At 48.6% G+C, this 25,532-nt stretch overlaps 1 protein-coding gene across 2 annotated transcripts in view; it reads left to right on the top strand.

Moving 5' to 3' along the window:
* TRIO (trio Rho guanine nucleotide exchange factor) overlaps positions 1–25,532 on the top strand; it is a 353,639-nt gene that overhangs the window by 267,260 nt on the left and 60,847 nt on the right. For both annotated transcript variants that reach the window (XM_049648759.1, XM_049648761.1), the window contains exon 34: positions 9,104–9,347. In XM_049648759.1, coding sequence (XP_049504716.1) covers positions 9,104–9,347 — 244 coding nt within the window. The remainder of the gene's footprint in view (positions 1–9,103; positions 9,348–25,532) is intronic.

The raw sequence follows: 25,532 nt of genomic DNA, 5'->3' as shown, positions 1-25,532 counted from the left end.
ATCTCCCTTTTTGTTCTAGTAGATATTTCAGAGTCATAGATGATTCAGGAAAACACATTTTGAATATTAGGAAACTACCTGCTTTTTTGAGTCAGCTTGTCAAATGCAGTTTCACTGAACTAGGCTTAACCAGAAAACCCCTTTGCCTCCAATGGCAGTAACTTCTCATGTCTCAAGGTTCTTTTCCACTCTGCAGAAAGTTTAAATAGCCTCAAGTTTAAACAGCCTCTGATGATATAGGCAGATAGATCTGGTGAGGGAAATTACTTAACCATATTCTGCCTGTTTGACTTAATTTATGATGTCTGCTGTGAATTAGTTGTTATCATGGACTTTGGTCCATTTCAGAAACTGGGTGGGGGGATGTTTTTGACTCGGCCTCTTGGAGACTTCTTAAGGGAGGGTTATCTGCCCAGCGCTGCAGTCATTCTCAGATGAGGCGCAGGATGTTTCTGGAAGGGTCTGTTAAGGAGCGGCTCCTGGAGACGCCCTCTTTCCAGGGAACACTGTTCACAGAGCTTGAGTAGACAGGTCACAGATACAAACCACATGCCCCATGAGCACATTTCTTTCCTTGAAAACATCAGTTTTAAAATATGGCATCTCTTTGTTCCAAAAGTAAGTTTAGCAGGGATTCTTGCCCATATTCGTGGTGCTTAATGCTGATGAAATGATCTTATGAAAATATAATTTGGATTCCAAAGAAATCAAGATTCTTATTCTTGCCAGATTCTTATCTCATTTGTCCTGCGTTTGTCTCCCTGAGGTAGGGAAGAGAATGCTGAGCCAGGCTTCAGGACATCGAGGAGATGGGGGAGGGCTGGATGGCCCTCACAGGGCCACCCAGCAGTGGAAAGCGAAAGCCAGAAACAAAATGTGGATTTAATTACCTGTTGGTGCCTAGGCGTTACGATTTCACATTAGGGCTGGATATGGAGGTGGATGTTTTTAGTGTATTAAAACAGCATTTTTAACCTTTTTTCTTCCTATTTGCCTTATTAGTCTGTGGTTTATTTCATATAACAAAAATTTATAGTATAAGGAAAGTAGAAAATACGGGAATGAAATATAGGCTACTCTAGAACCAAGCATCTTGAGGTCAAGATGAATCACCAAGGCAAGAGGAAGTCGCCTCTGGAAAGGCTGACCCAAGCTTTCGGGGGCCAGTGAGAGCTTTCTTTTACATCTAAGGTAATGCAGTTCTTACTTTTAATAAATGAGAAATTCATTTGAGACTGATACTTGGCATGAACTACCCTAAGCTTATAATATTAATATATGAATCCACGTATTTTAAAAAAAACAACAAATGGTTTTAGTTACTCTTAATTGAAGCACATACATAGCACTGGGTTGGGGATATGAGATTCTATGTAGTTTAAAAAGTCAACCAACTTTCTCTATGAAGCAACATTCTAACAGTAGGGACTTGGGTGGATTTATGTAAATTGCGGCATACATTTTTAAAACTGTGGCTGAATTCACATTTTTGAGAAAGGGAACTTGTGTTTAGCCTACTCAGGAAATAGCACACACTTCCTTCCAGCCCCTGTGCCTTGTGTCCCTTGCGTACGTGGCACAGAGCAGCGTCCCTGGCACAGAGCAGCGTGGCCAGGAGTGAGGTGAGCCCCCGTCCGGAGCTCCAGCCGCTTCCCCTGGCTGAAGGTGCCAGAAGCTTTGCTCAGAGGAGGTCCTCTGCTGGCCTTGCCAGAGCCCCAAGCCTCCCAGGACCTTATGTAGGTTTTCCCCTGTGTGGGCATGAAATCGAGTCATTTTATTCAGAAGCCTTTCATCAGGACGGCACATGGTTTTAGTCCCCGCAGACAGGACACTCTGGCTTCAGAGTGTGACAAAGTAGTTACTCAGAGTACTGAATGTCAAAACGGCAGGTGGTTAAGAACAAGGAAGAGCCCGCCAGCCAGATCTCTGGGCTCTGCTTCTCCGCAGCCTTCAGCAGTTACCTCGCCTCTCTGTGCCTCAGTTTCCTCATCTCTAATTGGGGGACGGTGCCATCACCTCGGGGCTGTGGGCATGTACTGAGAACAGTGCCTGCCTCGCACGTACACAGTTGTTGCTGCGGCTTCCTCTTCAAAAGTGCTGCCTCCTCCCTCATTCCTGGACTGTTGATATTCATTACTGGCCGTTGCAGATTACTGCCTGTGTCATCCTCGCTGCCCTCGTATCTGCCCGCTCTTGAGCACAGTGCATTTGGAGCTGTGTGTTTGGAGCTGGAAGCTGCCTTGAGAATACATTGCTCAGTATTAGTGCCTGGACTTAGGCATTTTGGTGGCTCAGCAGTAAAATACCACATATGGGCAGTCCCTGAAGAAGAGGGGGACTCTTGCTCAAAACATACCCCCCCCACACACACACACACACTCCCCTTTAACCCACCTCGCTGCGTTGTGGCCACGCGCGCATAAAACGACTGCACACGTTCCCAGGATAGGGTCGTCCGTCCACGGATACTCGCGGATCACCCAGTGTGTGCCAGCCCGGAACATGTAGGCGTGCGCAGGGTGACCGGGCCCCCGCCCCCGCCAGGGTGACGGAGCACACCTGCCTTTGTTCCTTCCTTTTGCTAATCTTTGTTTTCGGTCCTCCTAAGTGACTGTGGTTTTTGTAATTTTTATCAAGTGTTTTAAGCGCTTTCATAAAACCGCAAAGTGGAACGTAGTCTTTGATAGTTTTAATCAGAAAAAAATCCCCCACGCCAAAGTAGAAAGCCTCAGTTCTAAGAAAAGGTAGGTTTTTGGTTTGTTTGGTTTTTTTTTAAATACAAAATTTGGAGAGAAATTTAACAAAAGCGTTTATAAAAGTAGTGGTGCATCGAGAAACGCTTTTTAATGTAAATTTGACGTACTGGTCAAAGTAAGCATCGTAGGAGGATGCCCGTTTGGTTCAGACGGGAGGCAGGGCGTTTACTCCAGCCGCGGTTCCTTCTGGCGAGAAGCCCAGTCAGCCGGTCGCTGGCTGTCGTACCTGCCCTCTTCCCATACCTGCGTCAGGGACGCGAGGCGTCATTTCACAGGGACTTCTCTGGATGAAAGATTGTGTTGCTCGCTCAGGAAGTTCAGCAAGCGGGCTCCTCCGGGTGAAGCGGTCTCACAGAGTTCGGGATGTTCCAGGGCGTGGCGGCCTGAGGGAGTGCGGGTGGTGTTCGGCTGTCTGCCCCCGGCTCCCGTTAACCAGTTAAGCTGGTCATCGGTCTGTTCGGCGGGTGCTGGCATCCCTGTTCTGGTGTGTCGAGTGAGGGGAAACGTGATGTTAGTGCAGGTCAGCTTCTGTGAAGCCCCGTACGAACTCGCTGTCCCTCCTCCAGTTGGCCTCACTTTCTACTTCAAAGTTTGCCCTTTTCTTAGGTGGGGCTTTTAAGTTTGCTTTTTCACATCAAATTTTCCATTCCACCTCATGTATATCACACAGTCAGGGAGGCCTTCCAAGAATGATTTTCATGTCAGAAAACCACCGTGTGACAATGTCAGTAAAGAATGAACACCCCTGAGTACCACACTCCGCTTTCTTTTCTGGATAAAATACTGGGTATGGTAGGCTGCTGCTTTGGGGGGGAAAAAAAAAATCTTCTCACAGACTTTTTTTTTTTATGTGCGTGTGTAGTGAAAACCACAGAAAATTTACCATATTAACCACTCTTCAGTTCTCACAGATTTCTATGCTCGGTGTGTGAGAGCCCATCAGAGTGGTCCTCACTGAAACTCAGCAAATTTTGGTGAAGGGTTCTCCCGTGGATTTGGCCTCGGGGTCGGGGTGAGCATGGGCCCGGCTGCTCACACGGGTAAGGTGGTTGCTGGTACGCCCCTGTGTCCGTGAAGTTGCGCGGCGAGAAGCTTGGGTGGGTGAGAGCCAGGGATGTGACGCGTTTCCTTGGGGAACTCTTAGAGATGCCAGTGGCTGCCCCTCTCTCGCGAGCATCGCCAGTGACGGAGCCGTGCGCTCTTATCCTCTCTAACCAGGCAGCCAGTCTTTGGTCTGCTCTGTGTGGAGCCTCCGCAAAACCACAAGACGCTTTTGTGAGGTTTCTGAATGACTGAACTGTGCTGGGTTGTAGGATGTGACTGTTCACAGAGTTGACACACTCTGTTCTTTAAGGAAAAATGGCTTTTATTAGACCACAATGCCCCTTTCCTTTTGAATTGCTCTCCGAACATTGGCCAGACACCCACCTGAGTCGGTCTTCGATTCTTGAAGTAGAATCGTTTGCAGCAAGGGCTGCGTGGTCCGCCATGCTAGTCGTAAAGAGCCCGCTCCTCCTCTGGCAGAAGCTGCTCCAGAACTCACCTGGGAGCTCGGTTATTCAGACCAGATGTTTGCCGTTGTCCCTCCAGAACTGTGTGTTCTTCTTGTACAACTGCCTCGTTGTGCACCAGAGAGGGGCATCTCCGAGGAGGGGTGGGCTGAGAATTCCCCAGCTGTGGGTCTCTTTTCGTTACTGCCTCTAACTGGGTTCAGGCAAAGCGACGACATAACACGGTTTCTCCAGAGAACATAAAAAATAAAATTCGGTGCCGCGTGGTGATTGTTGAAGGTTCACGTGCCGGCGACCAGAGAGGAGTGTTTCATCCGTTTGGGTGAAACTACAGCTTGTTCATTTTCAGTCATTCTGGAGAGAATTCAGGCAAAGGGACCCTGATTTGATGCTGCTAATTGTGCATCTGGGTCATTGGAGTTCCCTCCGTAGCCCTCGTAGTCTTGGAGGAGGCATTTCCTAGCTGGCTTCTGTGCTCCATGTGCTAAGGGGGGCCTTTTCACTGCCATGCTTTTTAGTCCCCATATTTGTCGTTTAAAGGAGAAAGGCCGAAAGATCAGGGGGAGGGGGAAACTGTCTTCTGATGTGAATTTCACAAGAGTTAATGTGAGTCATGGAAACTCAGATTTTCATAAATTGCAATCCTAAACTAAACGCATGTGGTGAGGAACCCCTCCTAGAAGTCCCTCAGACACACAGAAGTGAGAAAGATACTGGGAAAACTGTCACGGAGTATGGCTGGAAGGGAAAGTGAATCTTTAAACGAGATCAGTGGAATGGTAATTCTTCAGCACAGTAATGAAATCGGGTCACTGTTGGTAGCAGTATCACTGAAAACAAGTACGGTCTCGGTCATACTTAACGATGTATGTTATCTGAACTTTTTCCAATCAGGAATTTAATTCTTACAAGGTAGTAATGATTTACATTGCTCCCTCAAAATAGTTATTTTAAGTCTTTTATTTTAAAAGATTTGTTTTTTTTAATTAGCAAACTGGTTTTATTTATTTATTTTTTTAACGTTTATTTATTTTTGAGACAGAGACAGAGCATGAATGGGGGAGGGTCAGAGAGAGGGAGACACAGAATCTGAAACAGGCTCCAGGCTCTGTGCTGTCAGCACAGAGCCCGACGCGGGGCTCAAACTCACGGACCTCGAGATCATGACCTGAGCCGAAGTCGGCCGCTTAACCGACTGAGCCACCCAGGCGCCCCAGCAAACTGGTTTTAAAGGCAGGTTTTGTCGTAGGTTTAAAATATTCGGATGTGAACATTGAGACAGAAATGCACAGGACGTATGTGCTCTAGAAAACATCCAGTTAGCTTCCCCGCCCCTTAAAGATTTGTGCAGGAGATTCTCATGGTAAAACCAAGAAGATAGCGATGTTTTTAAACGATAATCTTAGCACTGTTTAAAAACTGATTCTTGTACTAGGTTTTGTTAGTAAGTTATCTGAGGTCTTTGAAAAAGAACTGTATGTAACTCAGTATGAGATTCTTTGTCCGAACAGGCTTGATTTTTATTTCTGATGCTCTGTCAAGTCCACAGATGTTTCCAATAGTGTTTGATTACTCTGTAAGGGGCTAAAGCATCCGTGCCAGAAATAAAGTCGAGCTTAACTCTCCTCCTCAGGCAGCCCCTTTCTCTCCTTCCCACCCTTCCCCCACCCACAGAACATACCACGTGGCCCAGAGCAGTCTGAAAAATTAATAAAATGCTCAAGAATGAAGCCAGCAAAGGCCTGGTGATGAGATAATGTGTCCTGAAGTTGTGCTTCCCAGGGCTGGGCGTGGAGAAATGGCAAGGCAGCCCTCAGGCGGGGGTTGTGCTGTGTACACACACACACACACACGCACACACGGGCAGGTCACTGGTGGCCACGGGGGAGCTCCAGCAGGCTGGAAGGGGGCCCCCAGGAAGTATGGGCCCCGAGGGGCCTCAGCACGCTGGACTCCATACTGGGCCTTGTCCACTGGTCGTGCCTTCCCTGGGACAGGAAACAGCCCTCGTTTTTGTTACAGGGATTAACCCCTTCCATAATGCCATAATGCAGGGTTTTACAAGGGAAATTCTCTCTCTCGGACCTCTGCCTTTAACTCTTTTAACGTGAGCATCTGTGTTCACAGAGAAACGTGTAGGACTTAGCATGGGTTTCACACAGAGGAATTTATAAAATTTAGAAGGGGATTCAACATTTGTGAGAAATTTCCTCTGTGGCCTAGCAAAGACAGTTCACTTTGTCGATATTTGTGTTGCGTTATGGAGGAGTTTTGTTTTGTTTTGTTTTCTGTGGTTGTCTTGTGGACATGTGTTTCTTATTGTAAATATCTAAACTTCTCTCAAAAGACCGGCTATTAGAACAGGAGGATACTGAATAGCATAGGGCATGACAGGGCCAGCAGGCTGCGGGCCTGTGCAGGAGGCACGGGTTCCCAGTTCTCTGTGGGTGGATCTGATCTGCAAGGCTTCTGGAACAAGGCTGCTTCCCAGCAGGAGGCCCAGGCGGTCCTTCACCCGCTGGCCACAGCCCAGCCCGCCTACTCCTCTGTCCCTGTGTGTTCTCTGTGCTGCTGCCCTTCAGGGCGACAGAAGCCTGGGTGTGCTGCACACTGAGCACAGGCAGAGTTCGCTCCTGAAGTCACAGGAGAAAAGCCCACGTTCCATTTCAATTTCTCAAATGCAGCATCTGCATTTTTAGAGCAAGCCCATTTTGCGTTTTTCACTTCCGCAAATGTTTATCTGCTTGCGGGATACAAAGCACTGGGCGAGCTAGGCTTCAAGGCTATTAGCAACCTCTTCGTATGATCCCTGTGCCTGCCATTGTTGGCACTGGGACTCGGGGATGACTGAGACGGGCCTCATCTCTCCCCTCACGGACCAGGCATGGAAAGTTCACAGAGAAATAACAAACCCGCTTAGCACCCCCTTGCTGGTGCTAAGGGCACGTGCGTGCGCTCAGACACACACACACACACACACACACACACACACACACACCCAAGACGTGGCTCATTTCAGAATTGAGACACGATTTGTTTAAAAACCTAAGACAGGTGCAGGAGCAACTTCTCAGAGGGCTTTGACAGGGGGCCTGGAATAGAGTGGGGACATGGGGGTTCTGAGCAGACGGATCTCATGGACACAGTGCAGGGCAGGACCACCTCAAGGAAGACACGCTCCAGGCTGTGAAGCACATGAGGACAAGCAGCAGGGTGGGCGGGACCTGGCTGTGGGGGCTTGGGGGCTTTGAATCCCACACGAAGGAACGCGTGTGTCAGGTGCTTGAATGGGAGGCTCCGCATTTCAAAAAGGCAGCTGCCAGCAGCGTTCAGATGGCTTGGAAGGTGAGCCTGAAGTTAGGGAGGCCACCAGGAGGTCACCGCAAAATCCAAATGAAGCGTGGCACGGATGGGCAGAGGAAAGAAGTAATCCGAGACATGGCCTTAAGTTTATTTGATAGCGTTTGGAGAGAGAGTTTTTAGCTCGGGTGACTTGATGGTGAAACCATTATCCAAAAGGCAACATTGGAAGAGAAACAGATCGGGGAGGCGGGTAATGAGTCACGTCCTAGACTCACTGCTTTGGAGGGAAATGCCCGAAACAGTGACGAGAGTCCTCTCTAGCTGCTATCTGGGATGTCTGTGTGGGGAGTGATGGGCACAGAGAGTGTGGTTACGGAGCCGCACAGGGGGATGGTGGACACGCAGCAGAGCTGGAACCTCCTGGGGCGATCTGGAGTGAGGGGCCAGCGAAACAGTCCAAAGATGGGGAGTGGGTGACAAGGTTCTTGTGTAGGAGGGATGTGTGTGTGTGTGTGTGTGTGTGTGTGTGTATACATATATATATACACATATATATACATATATATGCATATATATATACATATGTATACACACATATACGTATATATATATATACGCATGCTGTCCCCGGGGCATGAACAGTGTAAGGGGCAGACAAATGGGACACAGGCCACAGGCAAATAGTGATCATGGCACTGTATCTTTCTGGAGTTTGTGAATGTGCTTCAAAGGGCCTAAGAATTAGTTGAGTTCTAATTTACAGAAAATGGGAGTGAGCTTAGTGGGAGGGGAGAGGTGCGGAAAGGAGCCTCAGACCAGAAAGCACATAGCATAGGGAAGTAAGCCAGTGTCCACAGAGCGTACGGAATGGCATGGTAAAACATGGCATGGGAAGACGGCTTGGAAAGGACCCGGCGGGAGTGCCCGCTAAGAGGTATCCTGGGGGGTGGGGGGGTGGAGAGGAGCTCTTGGAGGGACTGGAAGAGAGAATAAGGCATGCACTGCCCATATGTAGGGATCTCATGACCCCTTCGGTCTCCCTGCTGCGCGGCTGCTCCCTTTTTCAACCAAGTGGTGCCAGAGAGCCTCCCACTAATAGCCTGGCTCAAACACCAAGTGGGAACTGAAACTTCAAGTAAAACTATCATGTTGTCACCGTATGATGCAGTGATCCCCCAAGCAGCCTTCAGTTTTCACTAGTTTGCCCTATGTTTAAAAAGGATTATATAGCACATTTTGAGCAGGGAGATAATGATGTCTCAGGCACAAAAAGATAGGGACGCTCATATGGAAAATTGTATCGGATTCTAACCGTGAAACCCTCAAAAATCATAGCCATACAGTAAAACACGGAAAAGCGAATAACTGCCCCCGTAATTCCAGAGGGAAGCGAAGGGGCAGTGCAACCGGAGAGCCCCCGCTCAGGTGGTGGCCAGTCACTGCCCCAGCCCCGGCTCTTGCTGGCCCAGCTCAGCCTCGCCCGCAGGGGCTGCGGTGGCGGGAGCTCACTGACGTGTCCCTCTCCCTCCCCAGCTCTCCGGTGGCTGCGAGCTGACGGTGGTCATCCACGACTTCACCGCCTGCAACAGCACGGAGCTGACCATCCGCCGTGGCCAGACCGTGGAAGTGTTGGAGCGGCCCCACGACAAGCCTGACTGGTGTCTGGTGCGGACCACCGACCGGTCCCCCGCCGCGGAAGGCCTGGTCCCCTGCGGCTCTCTGTGCATCGCCCACTCTAGAAGCAGCATGGAGATGGAGGGCATCTTCAACCACAAAGGTAGGGATCGTGAGGCACGGCTGGCTCGTGCCCAGCTTCTGCCCCTGCTTCTTTGCAGCCTGGTGAGGGGTACGGTCTCTCCTCGTCACTCGTGCTTCCCTCCATTATCACTGTGTCTCTGGGCTTTTCTAATCCATCAAGAGCTGGAGTGGAAGTGAAGATTTCACCTGTTACTCAGGCCAAAATGGTATCAGTTTGGAAAAAGAGAGAGGGCTCTTCTTCTGGGGCCAGTGTCGTTCATAAATTGAGAACACGGAAGGTGCGGTTCCTCTCCAGGTGATGAAAGCGGGTAGGGAAGGGGGGACCATATTCAGCGTCTCCTTAATCAGGTTTTCACATTGTGCTTTCTTTGTTTTCTTACCGTGAAATCCCAGAAAAGCAAGCATGCAGGCCCTGAGTGCAGCCAGGCCTCCTCCTACCTTGTGAAGTATCTCCGAACATCCCAGACTGCCCAGGCTCGCCATGCAGAGTGGGAACGGAGCTGGGCTGCCAGGGAGAGGGTGCGGGTGGGCAGGGCCGTGGCTGTGCTGTGACTGTGGCAGGAGGGGCTTTTGAAAGGTGCACTTTTCCCCTGAAATGACAGGGCATTTGAAGCAAGCAGCGTTTGGCATTCCTTAGTGATTCCTCTATTTAAAGGTAACCGTGGCAAGACTGTTTCTCCATGTGTGTCTGGATGGGTCAGTAATGGGCTCCTAGTGACAGTACGCGAGCATGTTTGTCCCAAATGTCCAGGTTTGGAGCTACTGAGCACTTCAGGTGTGGCCAGTCTGAACTGAGCTGTCCTGCAGGTACAAAATACATGCTCGATTTCAAGACCTCATATGAAAAAAAAAAAAAAAAAAAGTGTAATTACTTTATAGTCGTTATAGGTTGAAATGGTAATATATTTTATAGAGTGAGTTAAATAAAGTTTTATTATGGTTAATTTAATTTCCTATTTCCTTTTACTTTTTAAAATCGTAGCTACTAAAAATTTTTATACATTGCATGTGCAGCTTGCGCTATGTTTCTTTTGGACAGTGCTGGTTTCATCTCAGTGAAAAGCTCACTTGAGACTTCAAGCCCTTTTGAGAAACACTGGTCATTTATAGCTTCTAGAAAAGTGTAGAATGTGTAGAGTTCATCTGCTTTGAACCATATTACGTCAGTCTTCATTTCTCTGAAGTACTGGCAAATGGCAGATTCTTGCAGATCTGGGGATATGCAATTTGTTTTCTCTTCCTGAGAGAACAACCCTATACTCTGCCATATTCTGGTTCTTTTTCTATTAATTTTGGAATATTCTGGTCACTCCCTCCATTTGTTATCTGTGCCCGCTTTGCATTTTTCATGACATGTCTTGAGGACCATCTTCTGGCTGCAGAGGTACGTTTCACTCATTGTGTTGAGCTCAATGAGACTGCACAGGACACAGCTACTGATTGATTAGCTCACCTTGTTAATTGTAGGCACAACCGTGTTCCAGATCCCTCAGGGCCTAACAGTGACCTGATTGTCACCCCAGTAAGAAACTAGAAGAATTGAGCTATCATTCCTTCAGGGATCCAAACAGAAGGAGAATTTTCAGATTTTGGCCAAAGGCCAGGGTGTCTGCTCTCGTTCCTGGCAAAGCTGCCCATGAGGTTAGAGCAGCGCTGGACTCCCCCTCATTCATGTGGCACTCGAGTGCCAGTGGCGGTGGGGGGGGGGTGGTGGTCTGTGCTGGGTTAGCCTGTTGCCACGGGGTTTCCAAAGTTACATCATATATTTAGGTCCCTGAGTTTGACTTGAAAATAAAGTACAACTTTTCCCCTTGAGTTGATTATACAGAGGAGCCCTGGTGAACTCCAGCCACAAATAAAACTCGTTCTGAAAGATTTCTTTTCATATGTGCCTTTCCCATGGTGTGTTCTTTGCTTCTCAGTGTTCACAATTGCAGGCTAGCCAAGAAGAAAGAACTGTGTATTTATCGCACTTGACTTTGTCCTGAAGAGTTGTTACAGAGGTTGGGTTTTTGCTGCTTTTTAGAATTAAGTTCCAGTTCATTGGCTGGGGCTTTTGTCTCCCCTATTCTGTGACGCTCTAGCCCCTGAGAAGTTCTTCCTTGCCCCTCAGAAACCCTGTCACGCTCTTTCTTGAACAAGAAGATGTTGCTTCATTCAGTAAAACCCGTTGTGAACTAACAGCTCGTCCAGTAGATGGGAGCTCAGAAACCTTACCCATTTTTAACATTTTTCCTGCATTTGTATTTTTCCTATAATGCAAGGACACTCTTAAGATTGCTCACTTGCTGGGGCGCCTGGGTGGCTCAGTCGGTTGAGCGTCCGACTTCAGCTCAGGTCACGATCTCGCGGTCCGTGAGTTCGAGCCCCGCGTCGGGCTCTGGGCTGACGGCTCAGAGCCTGGAGCCTGCTTCGGATTCTGTGTCTCCCTCTCTCTCTGCCCCTCCCCCGTTAATGCTCTGTCTCTCTCTGTCTCAAAAATAAATAAAACATTAAAAAAAAATTAAAAAAAAAAAAAAGATTGCTCACTTGCTATGTTAGGACTGGGACAACGGGGCAATAGATTAGAAATCTTCCTCTGGGCTCTGTGACAGGCCTCTGCCAGAGCATCCTGTCCCTGTTCAAGTCCAGGAAATCTGGCCATAGTGACCGGGGTCTCCACCTAGGAGAAGGGGTCTTCCTCAAATAGATGAGGATCTGGGAACGAAGTCCAAATAAAAGACACAGAGACTTGCGGGACCAGAAGCCACTGCCACCTGGGGAAACGGGAGATCTTGATTTGCTTCCTCTCAGCCCACAACCCTTCTTGCTCTTACGTGGGAAGGTGGGTGTGCCACTGTGATCGCTTGCACGTTGGGGTGTGCTGGGCCCTTCGCCCTTTTGCACACGTACGTCTGCTACCCGACATCTACTTTTGGGCCCCGGGTTGGGCTTGAAGAGTGCTGCGGTGAGGACTTACGTGTGGCCCCTGCTCTCTGAGAACTCGCTGCTTGTCACTGGCATGTCTCCTCCTGACAAGAAAGCAGGTAGTCTCGCCTTCCACGTTCTTCCAGGCTCCTGAAAGTTAGGGAGCTGTCGTCAAGTGTCTGTCTCTAGTCGCCAGATAGTTTCTTAAGCGCCTTCCATCATTCGCTGCTCTGACCTTCCAGGCAAGAGGCACATTTACTAATTTCTGATTCCAAAATTATCTCAGCTTTACTGCTTCAATAATTTATCTAATAACTCCCTAGTCCAAACAACTTAGATTTCTGAACATTTCAGATGTAAAAGTCATGCCTGTTAAGGTCAGATGTCTGTTTATTTGGTTGCGAATGATACTTGAAACGCTGCAGTGTGAATGTGAGCATAGACACCTCATCCAAGAAGGGCCCAGGACTCACTGTGAGCACTGCCTGTGCTCACTCAGCGGTTTTCAAGCACCGCGAGGACCAGAAGTGCTTTTATTTTCTGTAAACTTGAGCAATGTAGGGAGATATCAGAAATGTAACTTATCTTGGGGGCGCCTGGGTGGCTCAGTCAGTTGAGTGTCTGACTTCGGCTCAGGTCGTGATCTCATGATTCATGAGTTCGAGCCCCACATCGAGCTCACTGCTGTCAGCGCAGAGCCTGCTTCGGATCCTCTGTCTCCCTCTCTCTGCCCCTCCCCCACTTGCGCTCTCTCAAAAATAAATATAAAATATATATGTGTATACACACACACACACACACACACATCTTATTTTAAGTGAACAAGAAACGTAATTGCTCAGTTTGTTTTCCAAAGAGATAGTTTCGCATCCGAAACAGGGTGCGAACGTTCCAGGGTGAACGTTCTTCGGTTGAGAAATGCTTTCCATTTTGTGGGGGAGTCCCGCACAGGCAGGTTGCTGGCAGAGCGCACTTAGTAGACCGGTGACATTGGTGACCGAGTGTCAATCCTGTTTTGCTCCGGTGGCCAGTCTGCCTTCTTCACAGCGTCGGTGACACTGGCTCAGCAGACACCCCACATGCTGAGGCAGAATAAGGACTCAGCAACGCCTCGTGCTCATCCGGTCTGGTTTGCGTTGGCGGTTTATACCGTCACCGTTCCATCAGAATCTCTGGGCTCAGGGCCTGGACGCGGACACCGTGCCCAGCGAGTCTGATGTGGCGCCCGGCCTGGCGGGCACCGGCCTCCCACGCTCCCCTGGGTAACGCGTGTGGATTTACTGCCGAAATAGGTGCCGTGTAATCATCTTTAATCTCTTCATAAATCCGAGGGATTTTCTTTCCTTCTGCCCAAACTTGTAAAACTTGTCACTTTTCTACATTCGTTTACTTAGTCTTGATCACAGAAAGTAAACAGGAATATCAGAAATGTTCTTTTTTTCTGATGAGGCCAGTTGAAAACATCCCCGTTTTTATGCTGCTCTAGACGGAGTGGTTCGGCTTCTCCGTTTCTTCACAACCCAAACGATCGTGCTTGAGAGTTTCGCTGTAGGTTCAGGGGGTAACCCAGCTGTCACCCAGCCATGCGGGGGGCACGTGACAGGTGCCAGAACCCAGAGCTGGTGGTGACGCACATTATTTTTCTACGTGGTACAATACACGTAACGTAAAAGTTACCGTCGTAACCCTTTTGAAGTGTTCACTTCAGGGGCATTGAGTTCATTCCCATTGCCGTGTCCCATTACCACAGCCCGTCCACGGCTCTCTCCGTCCTCCCATTCCCCTCCCCGGCCCCGGGCCGCCCGGTTCTGCTTCCTGTGTCTGTGTCTACTGTCTGTGACAGTATTTCTCCTTCTGCCACTGGCTTATTTCACCCTCAAGTTCACCCCTGTTGTTGTGTATGTCAGAATGCCCCTCTGCTCTGAGGCTGAATAGTGTTGCATTGTGTGTGGAGACCACGTCTGTTTCTCCCCCCACCCACTGGTGGACCCCGGGGCTGCTTCCAGCTTCCGGTCATCGTGAGCGATGCCGGTGACCAGGAGCGTTCAGATCTCTCAAGTCCTCGCTTTCAGTGCTTTGGGGAGTGTACCCAGAAGTGGAGCTACGGAGTCCCGTGATGATGTTTCGAGTTTCCTGAGCTTGCCACACACGTGGTTACCTTGACCCGAGTCATGCGTTTCGGGCACACCGTCCCTTCCTCAGTGCCACCACTGACGCCGGCCCGCAGACCTCCCGGTGCCAGTGCTCACGCCTGCCTTACTGCGGCGAAACGCAGACCCCCTCATGCTGCACCTCAAGTTTCTTCAGGGACTTGCTGTCGCTCCCAGCCTCCTGCTGTGTCCTACAGGGCCTTGCGCCTCGCACGCATGTGCGTGCATGCACACACACACACACACACACACACACACACACCCCACGTGTGCACCTGCCCTCTCTCCCCCTAGTGTGGTATGTCAGGTAACAGGAGGGGTTTGTCTTAATCCCTCGCCCCTTCCTGACATTCTCTGCCTCCTCTTACCAAGTAAATGAAAAATCTCAAAGGAAAAAAATAAATTTATCCAGTGAGTCTGTGGAGGTGAGGGGAGAACAGAATAAATCTTGATGCAGTTAACAAGTGTTACAGCACAAAGGCTAACCTGAGAAGGTCCTGGGGAGATGAACTTGGACCCAAGACCCACGAGGAAACACATAGAAAATCAATGAAAATGCTTTAAAACAGATTTCAGTACGAGCATTGGGCACAGACATGGTGTCAGACTTACAAATGTGATTGAGGAGGTACAGACAACATAGGTTGTAAACAACAAGACTGATGAGGGAGGCAGAGAACCTCTTCTTGGCACTGAGAGTGAGTGAGAACGGAGAGAAGGGGCCGGATCGTGGGGCATCCGGGGGAGCTTTGCGCTGAGGCCCGGAAAGGGGGTGGGTTCTGCTGGGCTGCTGTCTCAGCAGGGGTCTGCATGGGGGAATGAGCATCCAGTTCCGTTCTGTTTTACGTCCTTTACGTTAAAGATTCACACTTTGCATGGATATGTTTCCTGTGACCATGGGGCCATCCCTCAAGGTGGAGAGACATGGGCATGCCTGGAGGTCAAAGCTCCACGTCTGATTCTCGGGGAACCCCTGACCATAACCACTATATGTAAAATTAATACGTGTTTCCCTTGAGGCCCGAAATGCAGTGCACGTGAGCCCCTGTCGTCCCCCCTCCGGGGCCATCCCCTCCCCTGGGCGCTGTCTTCAGCCTCCCCGCCTCAGCATCCGGGCCCTGTGAGCTGTTGGCTCTGTCTGTGGCCACCCCACCACCACCACCACCACCACCCCCTCCCCAGCTTTGGGAGGAGGCCAAGTCTCTTCCATCGTCTCAGCTCCCATGTCCCTTGGTCCCCTTTTATGGAAATGAGACCAGGTGACAGGAGCTTCCTAGAGGTTTGCAGGTAGTGGAAGGGAACGACTCGGAAAGCTACCAGGCATGTCCTCTCCCAGGGACTCCCCGCCCTCTCCCGCCTGCACTCCCAGCCTGTGCCCGTGGTCTGCTGGCCCCGAGCTCCAAGGGTACGTGGAAGCTTTTCCCTCCTCAGAATACAAGCAGATACTAAGATTCTTCACCCCTGTCCAAACCGCTTTCCGGGCTCCCAGCACTGCATCAGCCTAGTACGGGGCAGCTGACAGACGGACATCGTGTCCTGTGCTCACAGGAGCCATGGCCTCATCCTGTGCTCTCCATCCCCGCCCCGACCACCGCCCAGAGAAACGGCAGCTCTGCGAGACTGAGGTGCTTCTCTAGAAATCTCCGTGACCAAGAATAGAGCTCCCCTGCCCGAGGAGGGAGGCCTCTTGCATCTCCCCCGGGATACTGGGGATGAGTCGGTTCAATTGTGTTCAACTCACACGTGAGTTTCCCAAATCGTGAAACACTCGGCCCCAAAGGGGAATCAGCCTGCTACCTCTTATAACTGCTTAGTGACTTTTAAATGACCTCGTAAGTTTTCAAAAAATGGAGGGCCTCGAAAAGGCATTAGTGCTATTAAAAAATGTGGTTGACTCTATTGTGGTTTTGGTGTATTTAGACATCTACTTAATGCCAGATTGCCACTGTTAATCAGAAAACACACCCCAGGCATATGCATTTCAAACCTATATCTGCCCACATACTCTTTAAAAATATATATAATGGAAGGCATATATACTTTTTCAAAAAAATTAGCTTGGAAAAGAGCAGATTTTAGTCAGTCAGAACAGCTGCTAATGTAAATCCCTGTGGGAAGAGGAACCACACCAAGAACAAAGAGTGGTCCCTCTTCTGAGCCCCCTGCAGCCACAACGGGGTGATCCGTCCAAGACCTGTGATTAAGGACCGTGTTCTGTGCAGCATGTAATTATGGAGCCTCACAAGTGGGCCATTACTCTCTGAATGCTTCATGTTGGAGGTATTTTCATGTTCCAACTTTACATTAAAGTGTTTATTAAAACAGGAAAAAACCATGAGCAGGTATTGACAGTGTCCATATTAAGATGATCACAAAATTATATACATAGCAGTCATAAACAATGAGAAAACCGTCTTCCCACACTTGCTTTAAATGGCCACGGCACAGTGTTTAGGGAAAGAAACCTAATCAGGGGAGAAGGGATCACCAGGGACCGTCGGAGGCCGCTCTCCTCAGCATGATGCACAGGCTGGGGGTGTGGCTGCAGGTACAAGGCAGGAGGCATCTGCTTCCCGCTTCTCTCTGGACCGCAGTTTTCCAGCTGCCTCCTCTCTGACATTTGTGCATTTCAGACATTGCAATTTATTAGACAAACTGGGATTTCTCTTTTAAATGTATTCACTCTCATTAGGGTCTGCAGGAGCTGGGGGAAATTACAGAGATGATGTGTTTGGTAAGCAATTGTGTAAGAGTACAGTGTGCTGGTTTTCATTAGTGTTTTGGACGCGAATAGATGCTGTCCACAGTGGGAAACAACAGTATTTCGGTCGGACTGACTTTGCGCTTGTCTCCACGATTTATTTAGTAGCTCCTGGCTCCGAGAACACCTGATAAAATAGCACCTAGGAAGTGTGTGCCAGCCAAACCCAAGTGTATTTTGGCTTTTGCCTCTCTGTTCCTTCTGTTCAGAGAAGCATGAGATGACTTTGTAATTATGTTCCCAGCACTCACTTTCCCATGAATGGTGAGAATTTTGGTAGATTTGACCGTAAATCCTTAAAGTCGAGCTGCCCCTGCAAGGAGAAGGGAAAATACCTCGGGAATTCCAGCTGATTCTGGGGAAGTGGGCCCTGACAGGTTCGGAAGCACAAGTGCGTGAGGAGAGCTCTGGTGCCTGTTCCCAGGAAAATGAACGTGGCTGTACAACTTGCATGCAATTCCAGCAACCCCACGTTCAGAACTTCCATTCTAAACAATAGAAGAAAAAGCCAGATTTTAAACCTTACTTGTAGACGTTTTGCATTTCGCACCAAAAATTAAATCGCGAAAAGGTGTAAACTGAGAAGTCTTACTCCCAGTCCCGGCGGCTGTGTAAGGAGTAAGGATGACCATTTTATTCATTTCTTCCTCCTCCTTCTGGTATTTTGTGTAGCAAGTACAAACATTCACTTATTCTTGCCTCCGTTTTCTTACGGGAAAGGTAGCATATTTTGGCCTTTTTCAGTCGGTCGTGTCTTTTAGAAACGGCATAACCTCGTTCCTTCTGACGGGTGTGTTGGACCTGGTGCGTCCCTCGGGGGTGCACGTGGGCCATGCCATGCGGTTGGCAGTCCCCTGCTGTCACAGGCACACTGTGGCCGTGTGCTGTGCACGCCGTCACGCTGCTCCCTGCACAGGTTTACTGTGAGGTGGAATTCTCAAAGTCCAGTGCACGGGTTGAAGGGTAAATGCACTCATGGAAGCAGACTTTTGAAGAAGAATCACCTGAATCATAAATTAACTACATCAGAAAAATAACTACATCATAAAGGTGCCATATAACGACACTTTGTTTTATATATTTTTTAATTTCGATAGGAGTCATGAAAATGGGATCTGTACCAAACCCCTTGAGTTCTCTCATTTCATTTTACCCACTTAAGGGGGTGGGGGGGGGGGACCTTTGAATAAGGTCTCTCTTTAAAGTCATTCATATAAATTAAATCATAAGTTTCTGTGTGACTCGAGCAAGGTGAGATTTTGATGGCCATATTCCACAGGACTCCATGCAGGAGCATACTATGGGATATTACTGTAAGTAATATTTCACCAGTATCCGCTTTTATTCCAGATTGAGTCAAAAGGGTGCCATTGGGAGTTTGCCACTAAGTGTTAAGTGGTGGTAGAAGCTTCCAGAGAATCAACAGCTGTTTGTAGTGCCTCTGTTTTGCCTCCCCTTTGTGCAGAGCCACTCAGGAGTCCAAATCACACCGTCACCTCTGAGAAACACATTCCTGAAATGGCGCTGTCTCTGGGTTTTATAAGGGGCTTTAAAGCCTCCGTACGTTCTCTGCACTTTCTGAAGGATTCAGTTCATCATTAACCTTTCGCAATGAATTTTGAAAAATACTGTTTTTAAATACGTCCCCAACCTAAAAGTTGCTTCCTTCTTTATTGACACTACAGGAGGGTTTTGGAGGGGACAGAACTGGGCTGTGCAGGGCTGGAGGTCAGTCAGACGGTTAAGGAGGCTGACCTTTCAACTGTCGCCCCCACAGCCAGCTCTGTCTGGAAGAAGGATCCTTCCTGTCTGGAAGAAGGATCCTTCCTGTCTGGAAGAAGGACCCTTCCTGGTGTTCTGTGTGGACCAAAGCAGGGCAACGCTGGAATCTTCCAAGTTGCTTTAGTGTCTGAGCCGTTGAGAGCGTTTTAGTGTAGTCTGACCAGCAGGGACAGGATTGCTTTGGACAGCTTGGTAATTCCATAAGGCTGACAATTCCAGGGGGTCATCATTTTCCCACAACTTTTCTAGTCACGCTCAGGACAGGAGGGGACCCACCATATGTATTATTTGAGAGACCCTTTCAAAGATTTAAGAGGGCTTTAAACAGGCTCATTTGCCTTGGCTGATTTGCAAGGCAGCTCTGGAATTCTGTATTATTTTTAATGGTAATGTAGCCCTGTGCGTCCCCTTGCATCTTTTCCTTTCCCACCCCTTTTCCTGAGTCTGTAGAGCTTTGAATCTACTAGAAGGAAAGAATACTGATGTGCTGTTCTTAGAGATTAGTTTCCTCCTGTCTCAGGAATAATCAGACCATTCCAGCCCTGGGTTATGGAGCAGATTGTTACCAGACAAGGGAGGAGGGGTGTATTAGTCAGCTCTGGTTACCAAAATACCACAGACTGCATGGCTTCAACAACAGCAATTTATTTTTTCATAGTTCTGGAAGCTGGAATTGCAAGGCGACGGCACCAGCAGGGTCGGTTTCCTTAAGGCCTCCCTCACTGGCTTGCAGACGGCCATCTTCTTGCCGTGTCCTCACGTGGTCCTCCTGTGTGCGCGTCCCTGGTGCCTCTGTGTGTTTAAAGTTCCTGTTCTTATAAGGACTCCAGTCAGATTAGGACCCACCCTAATAGCTTCATTTTAACCCAGTCACCTCTTTAAAGGCCCAGTCTCCACCTGTGGTTACATTCCTAGGAACTGTGGGTCAGGACTTCAACATACGGATTTGGGGGCAGGGGGGCCAGTCAGCCCATAGCAAAGGGTACTGTTGGAGCCCCGTAGCGGAGGGGATGTGTTGAGGGCTTGCGGTGTGCCAGGCACTGTGCTGCTCTTCTCTACATTTAGTCCTCAAGATGTACCCCAGTGCCCCCATTGTCATCCCATTTGATGACAAGAAAGTGGGGGCATAGAGGAATTAACTTGGCCACAAGTTCTTGACCACTGTGCATCCTGCTCTCCACACAAGCCGGAAGGAACCTTTGGTCCAGGGAAGAAGGTGTAGCTTCTAGAGACAAACTCAGGTGCCCGAGACCAGCCATCGTTGGTGGAAGAGCGGATTCCAGAAGCTGGTCTCCAAAGTCCACTGTCCCCAAGACACCGTGCCTTCCTGGAGCCATAGGTACATTCCTGAGAGCCCACGCCACCCCCCCCCCCCCGGCAATCCCTTTGTCTGAGAAGGTTCCGTTTTGACTTCCTCATTTAAATGATGATAATTCCAGTTGCCTTCCATCACCCAAAGAGGTCCTCTTCCTGGGAACCCACCCTTCTTTTCTTTCCTTTGAGACACTTCTCTCATCTTCCCCCTCCTCTAGCGGAGCACCGGGCTGTATCCGCAGTGAGCGTCTTGTGATAAATGAATGGAACCACCGTTCGCAAAAGGAAGAATTTTCTCCCCACCAGCCCCCCGAAAACAATCAAAACCTGCCACTTGGTTTTTCTTGCAAACTCTGGAGAAGTAGACTTCCTGTCGGGTCTTCCCATTCTCCCTCCCTCGGTGGTTTTGTGGTCTACCCCACTCGAGTTTAGCAGAACTGGGACATCAGAGCATGTATTGGCCACAAGGGGTTGGTGACATTGCTCTAATTTTTTGAGCACTGTTGTTTCTGTTGTTTTTTAGGGAACACGTTTGTGAGGTTTCCCATCTCATGTTGCCATTCTGCAAATAACCCACAGTGCTGATGCAAACAGAGAATGTCACACAGTGAGTTAAAGTGAAACGTAAAAAAGGAGTACTTGAATGTGTGTTTTGTTACAGTAAGAGAAAAACTCACATCGTTTGTGAAAAGATAGTAAGGAAAGCAATGAAAAGGAGCCTATCGAATTTTTGGCACCCAGAGGTAGCGTTTGAATGCCTCAATAAAGGTGCTTTTGTGGATTGGCAACTGTGCTCGAAAGCAGCAGGAAATAATGTGCTGAATGGAGCCCTAAGAAGCAGGACTTAGTCATCCCACCCGCTCCCTCCAGAGCGGGCGGTGTTATCTGTGGGCTAAGAAACCGGACAAAACACCCTCTAAACAGGAGTATCTTTGTGCGTGGAACCTGAGAAGCCCGACCCGGGTGCCGCAGCTGTTTGGAGGCCAGCGCCGCGGACATGCTGCGCAGAGGGGAGACGCCGGGGACGGGGAGCGGGCCGGAATCGCTGTCCTAGGAAGCGTGGGCTCCAAGATCCCCGTGTCCGTGACTGTGGGACCCGTGTGGCTCCTGTAATTGGGGTTCGGAGCCAGCTTGAAGAGAGGCTACCAAAAACTCAGCAGGGTTATGAAGGGCGTTCAAGTCTCAGGAAGACACTAGTAATTTTGAGAGGAAATTATAGATAATATTCCTCAGAGTTAGGTCATTAGGGTTTCAATATCAAAATGTAGTCGATAATGCGCTGCATATTCCATCTTTTGCCTTTGAGGTTTTGGGGGACCTTTTCATCGTATTTTAGCTGCCTAATTATTAATGTATGTTTCCTCTTTGGAATACAAAGACTTTAGACCCTGTGGCTCATCTGAATTCTAGTTTTACAAAAGCTTCTCTTCTAAATTTTTTTTTAATGTTTATTTTTGAGAGAGAGAGAGAGAGAGAGACAAGAGTATGAGCAGGGGAGGGGCAGAGAGAGAGGGAGACACAGAGTCTGAGGCAGGCTCCAGACTCTGAGCGGCCAGCACACAGCCTGACGTGGGTCTCGAACTCATGAACCGCAAGATCATGACCTGAGCCAGAGTCGGTCACTTAACTGACTGAGCCACTGAGGCACCCCAGAAATAGCTTTCTTTTTATGTATGTTTTTAGTTCTGATTTTAAAAGCACCATTTGTGGGGGCGCCTGGGTGGCTCAGTTAAGCGTCTGACTTCGGCTCAGGTCACGATCTCACGGTCCCTGAGTTCAAGCCCTGCGTTGGGCTCTGTGCTGACAGCTCAGAGCCTGGAGCCTGCTTCGGATTCTGTGTCTCCCTTTCTCTCTGACGCTCCCCCGTTCATGCTCTGTCTCTCTCTGTCTCAAAAATAAATAAACATTAAAAAAAAAAAGCACCATTTGTGGGGTGCCTGGGTGACTCAGTAGGCTAAGCATCCAACTCTTGATTCCCACTGTGGTCAGGATCTCACTGTTTGTGAGATCAAGCCCCTCGTCAGACTCTGCACTGACAGCATGGAGCCTGCTTGGGATTTTCTCTCCCCCCACCCCTGCCCTCTGTCTCTCAAAAATAAATAAGCTTTAAAAAAAATGAAAATAAAAGCACCGTTAGTATATGACCTTCCCCCCCCACCCTTTTTTTTGTTTGTTTCTTAAGACCTCCTTTTGCAAAAATGACCTTCATATTTTTTTGGATAGATTAATAATAGGCCCTTGAACATTGAAGTTCTAATTTTAAATATTTGAGGAATGGTCATCGCAGGAGACAGGTACATTAAAACTGATTTTTCGGGAGTGTTTTGACCAAAACAATTTCTTTCAAACCAACTTAAATCATGAGAATGAAATTGTTGAAGTTTTGCCCTACAAATATGCCGGCAGATAGTGATTTTATATTTCTACAGTATATTTCTTCAGTAAACCATAGATAACCTGTTTTCACAGGCCATGAATTTGTCTAATATGTTTCTTTTCCCACAGAAATTCTCCTCTGAATCTGCCTATTTTTCTCTAGTAACTTGTCCCACACTCTCAGTTTCTTTAGCTTTTTGTATTTATGCAACCAGAACGCTGAATTTGTTTTTTAAAACGTTTTATTTTGAAGTCATTTTAGACTTCCAGAAAAGCTGCAGAAATAGCACAAGGAATCCCTGCACCCCCTTTGCCTAGTGCACCCCACCCCCCTTGGCACACGGCACATGACCCTGGTTCGGTGACCAGGAGCCTTGATGCAGTTGTTAATTGGCCACAGCTCTTGTTTCAGTTTTGCCTTAAGGTCTTTTTGCCTGCCTCAGGGTCCAATCCAAGACACGTGTCGAATTTCGTTTCCAATCTGTGCTAGTTCCTCTGCCTTTTTTTTTTTGTAATCTTTCGTGACCTTGACACCTTTGAAGTCTTACCAGTTCTTTGTTTTGTAAGCGGTCCCTCAGATTGGGTTTGTTGATCAGATGTCTTCTCATGACTGAATGTGGTGCGTGCACTTGTGGCAAGAATACCACAAAAATGACACTGTGCATCTCCGTGCGTTACCCGGGGGCTCGGGAGGATCCTGATGTGTGTCCCTGCTGGTGGTGGTGACCTTGGTCGCCTGGTTAGAGTGGTGACTGCAGTATTGCTTCGCTGTAAAGTTACTGTTCTTCTCTTTGTAAATAGTACCTTGTGGGAGTTATTTTGAAACTATGCAAATGCTGTTTCTCATCCTGCCTTTACCCACTCGTTTTAGCATTCGTCAGTGGTTCTCACCCAGAACCATCGTTATTGTGCTGCTTGCCTACTGGTGATTCCCCGTCTCCCTCATATCTTTTAAATTTATTAATTAGAATTCTGAAAGGAAGGGCTGTCCCTCTGCCCCATTTGCTTATTTATTCAGTTAATTGCATCAGTGTGGAGTCATGGGCATTTATTTCATTCCATGAATCATAATCCAATATTGTCCTTATTTATTTGTTACTCAGATTGTTCGAGCTTCGGCCATTAGGAGCTCCTTCAAGTGGGCCTTTGTGCACTTTGGACACGCCCCATCGTTTTTTGCTTGCTTCCTTGCTTTCTGACACTACGAGGTTTTCCGGCTCCTCTTGTGTTTTCCTTGCTGCAACCCTAGATCAACCGTTTCTCTGAGAAGTCCTGGTTCTTTTTCTCGGAGAACGCTATGAAGCACTAAGGTCTTCTCAGTGGACATGTATGTGTACCTACCCATATGCACACACGTGTCTACGCTCATATACTCTGTCTCTCCACGTAAGCACGCATAGAAAGAAACGGGACTTGATGTCATACTGAGACCTCCAACTCCTGTTCGGCAACACAGGGCTCATTCTAGTCCTTCACCTCTCCTTGCTTGAAACCTTCCTTTCTGATAGTGAGACACCTGCATCTCATCATTCAGAATATACGATGGGCACCTGGGTGACTCAGTTGGTTAAGTGTCCGACTTCGGCTCATGATCTTGCAGTTCGTCGGTTTGAGCCCCGCGTCGGGCTCTGTGCTGACAGCTTGGAGCCTGGACCCTGCTTCGGATTCCGTGTCTCCCTCGCTCTCTGCCCCTCCCCCGCCCACACTCTGTCTCTCACAAACAATAAATAAACATTTAAAAAATCTGTTTAATACTTATATACTTTGAATCCTACGAGAAAAGGCTGTGATTTTCCTCCTTGGAAAGTGAATATTTTCTTTACCTAAAATGACTTGACTTTAGAAGATTGAACTCCACCTGTTCTCACTGCTGACCCACACCTCTGTAAGACAAAAACTTACAAGTCTTTTGTCTTTGGCTTTACAGTTTGGAATCAAAATACGGTTTTTCAAAGTTACTTAGGTAAGCGCTTTCCTTTAGTGTGGCTATGTTTTCCTTTGTAATATGGCTAGATCCTTTGTGACTGTGTTTACCTTACATTTTGAGGACACATTTGCAGGCACCCCAGACCTAGTTGATCTTAATGATTTGTTTTGGGGGGATTTGAAACATAACCGTGGCCCCAAGAGTCAGCGCTCAACCTTCTGACACACAGGTCTCTCCCGCTCACTTTCCCTGCACCCCTGGCCTTGGATCCTCACAGACCAACCTCGGGTAACGTTTTGGAAGGCGCTGTCTTCGGCAGTGGAACTTCCCTTTTCTTTGTGACACTTTTAATTCTGTGTTTAGCTATCAAAGAAATATCCATAACCTATCAAAAATACCAAATGCCTAAAATGTTTGTCTTTAACCCCACGTTTAGTCAGTTTACATGCCTTCCTTGTTCGCAAAGGGCGTCTCCGTCTGTTCGAGACTGAGCCCCCCATCCGTTTCTTTCCCCACGTGATAGAATCCTCACACGGCAGGCAGGCTCCCCCTGTGCCCAGAGCTTTGACCCCATCCCGCACATTCTCCGACTTCTCGGTCGCTTCCGATTTCCCTGCCGGTTGCGGCCCAACCTCCCTTCTTTCCCAGCTGCTCCAAGAAAGTGAGGTCCCCAGCCTCTGTCCTCCCCGCCGCCCCTTCCCCACACGTGGCCGCCGTGCCCACCAAGCGTTTCTGCCCACAGGCTGCCGGGGCCACCCTGGGTCTTTCTCACGTGAACTTGGTTCAGACTCGTACCGCAAATCCCGGTCACACCACCCAGGCAGGAATCGGCCTTGGAGTTCAAAACCTACTTCCAGGAAGCTTTTGCCCCACGGTCGGGGTTCTCTCCCCACTTTGCCTCGGCACTCTTCACTGACGTCGGCATTTCAGTTGGTTCCATGCCTGTGGATCCGGAGAGTTAGATCATCACTCCTTCCAGGTGGGGGT

Source organism: Panthera uncia, assembly GCF_023721935.1.
Source record: "Panthera uncia isolate 11264 chromosome A1 unlocalized genomic scaffold, Puncia_PCG_1.0 HiC_scaffold_17, whole genome shotgun sequence".
Lineage (NCBI taxonomy): Eukaryota > Metazoa > Chordata > Mammalia > Carnivora > Felidae > Panthera > Panthera uncia.
Note: the sequence above shows the minus strand (reverse complement) of the source record. Positions and strands in the feature narration are given on the sequence as shown.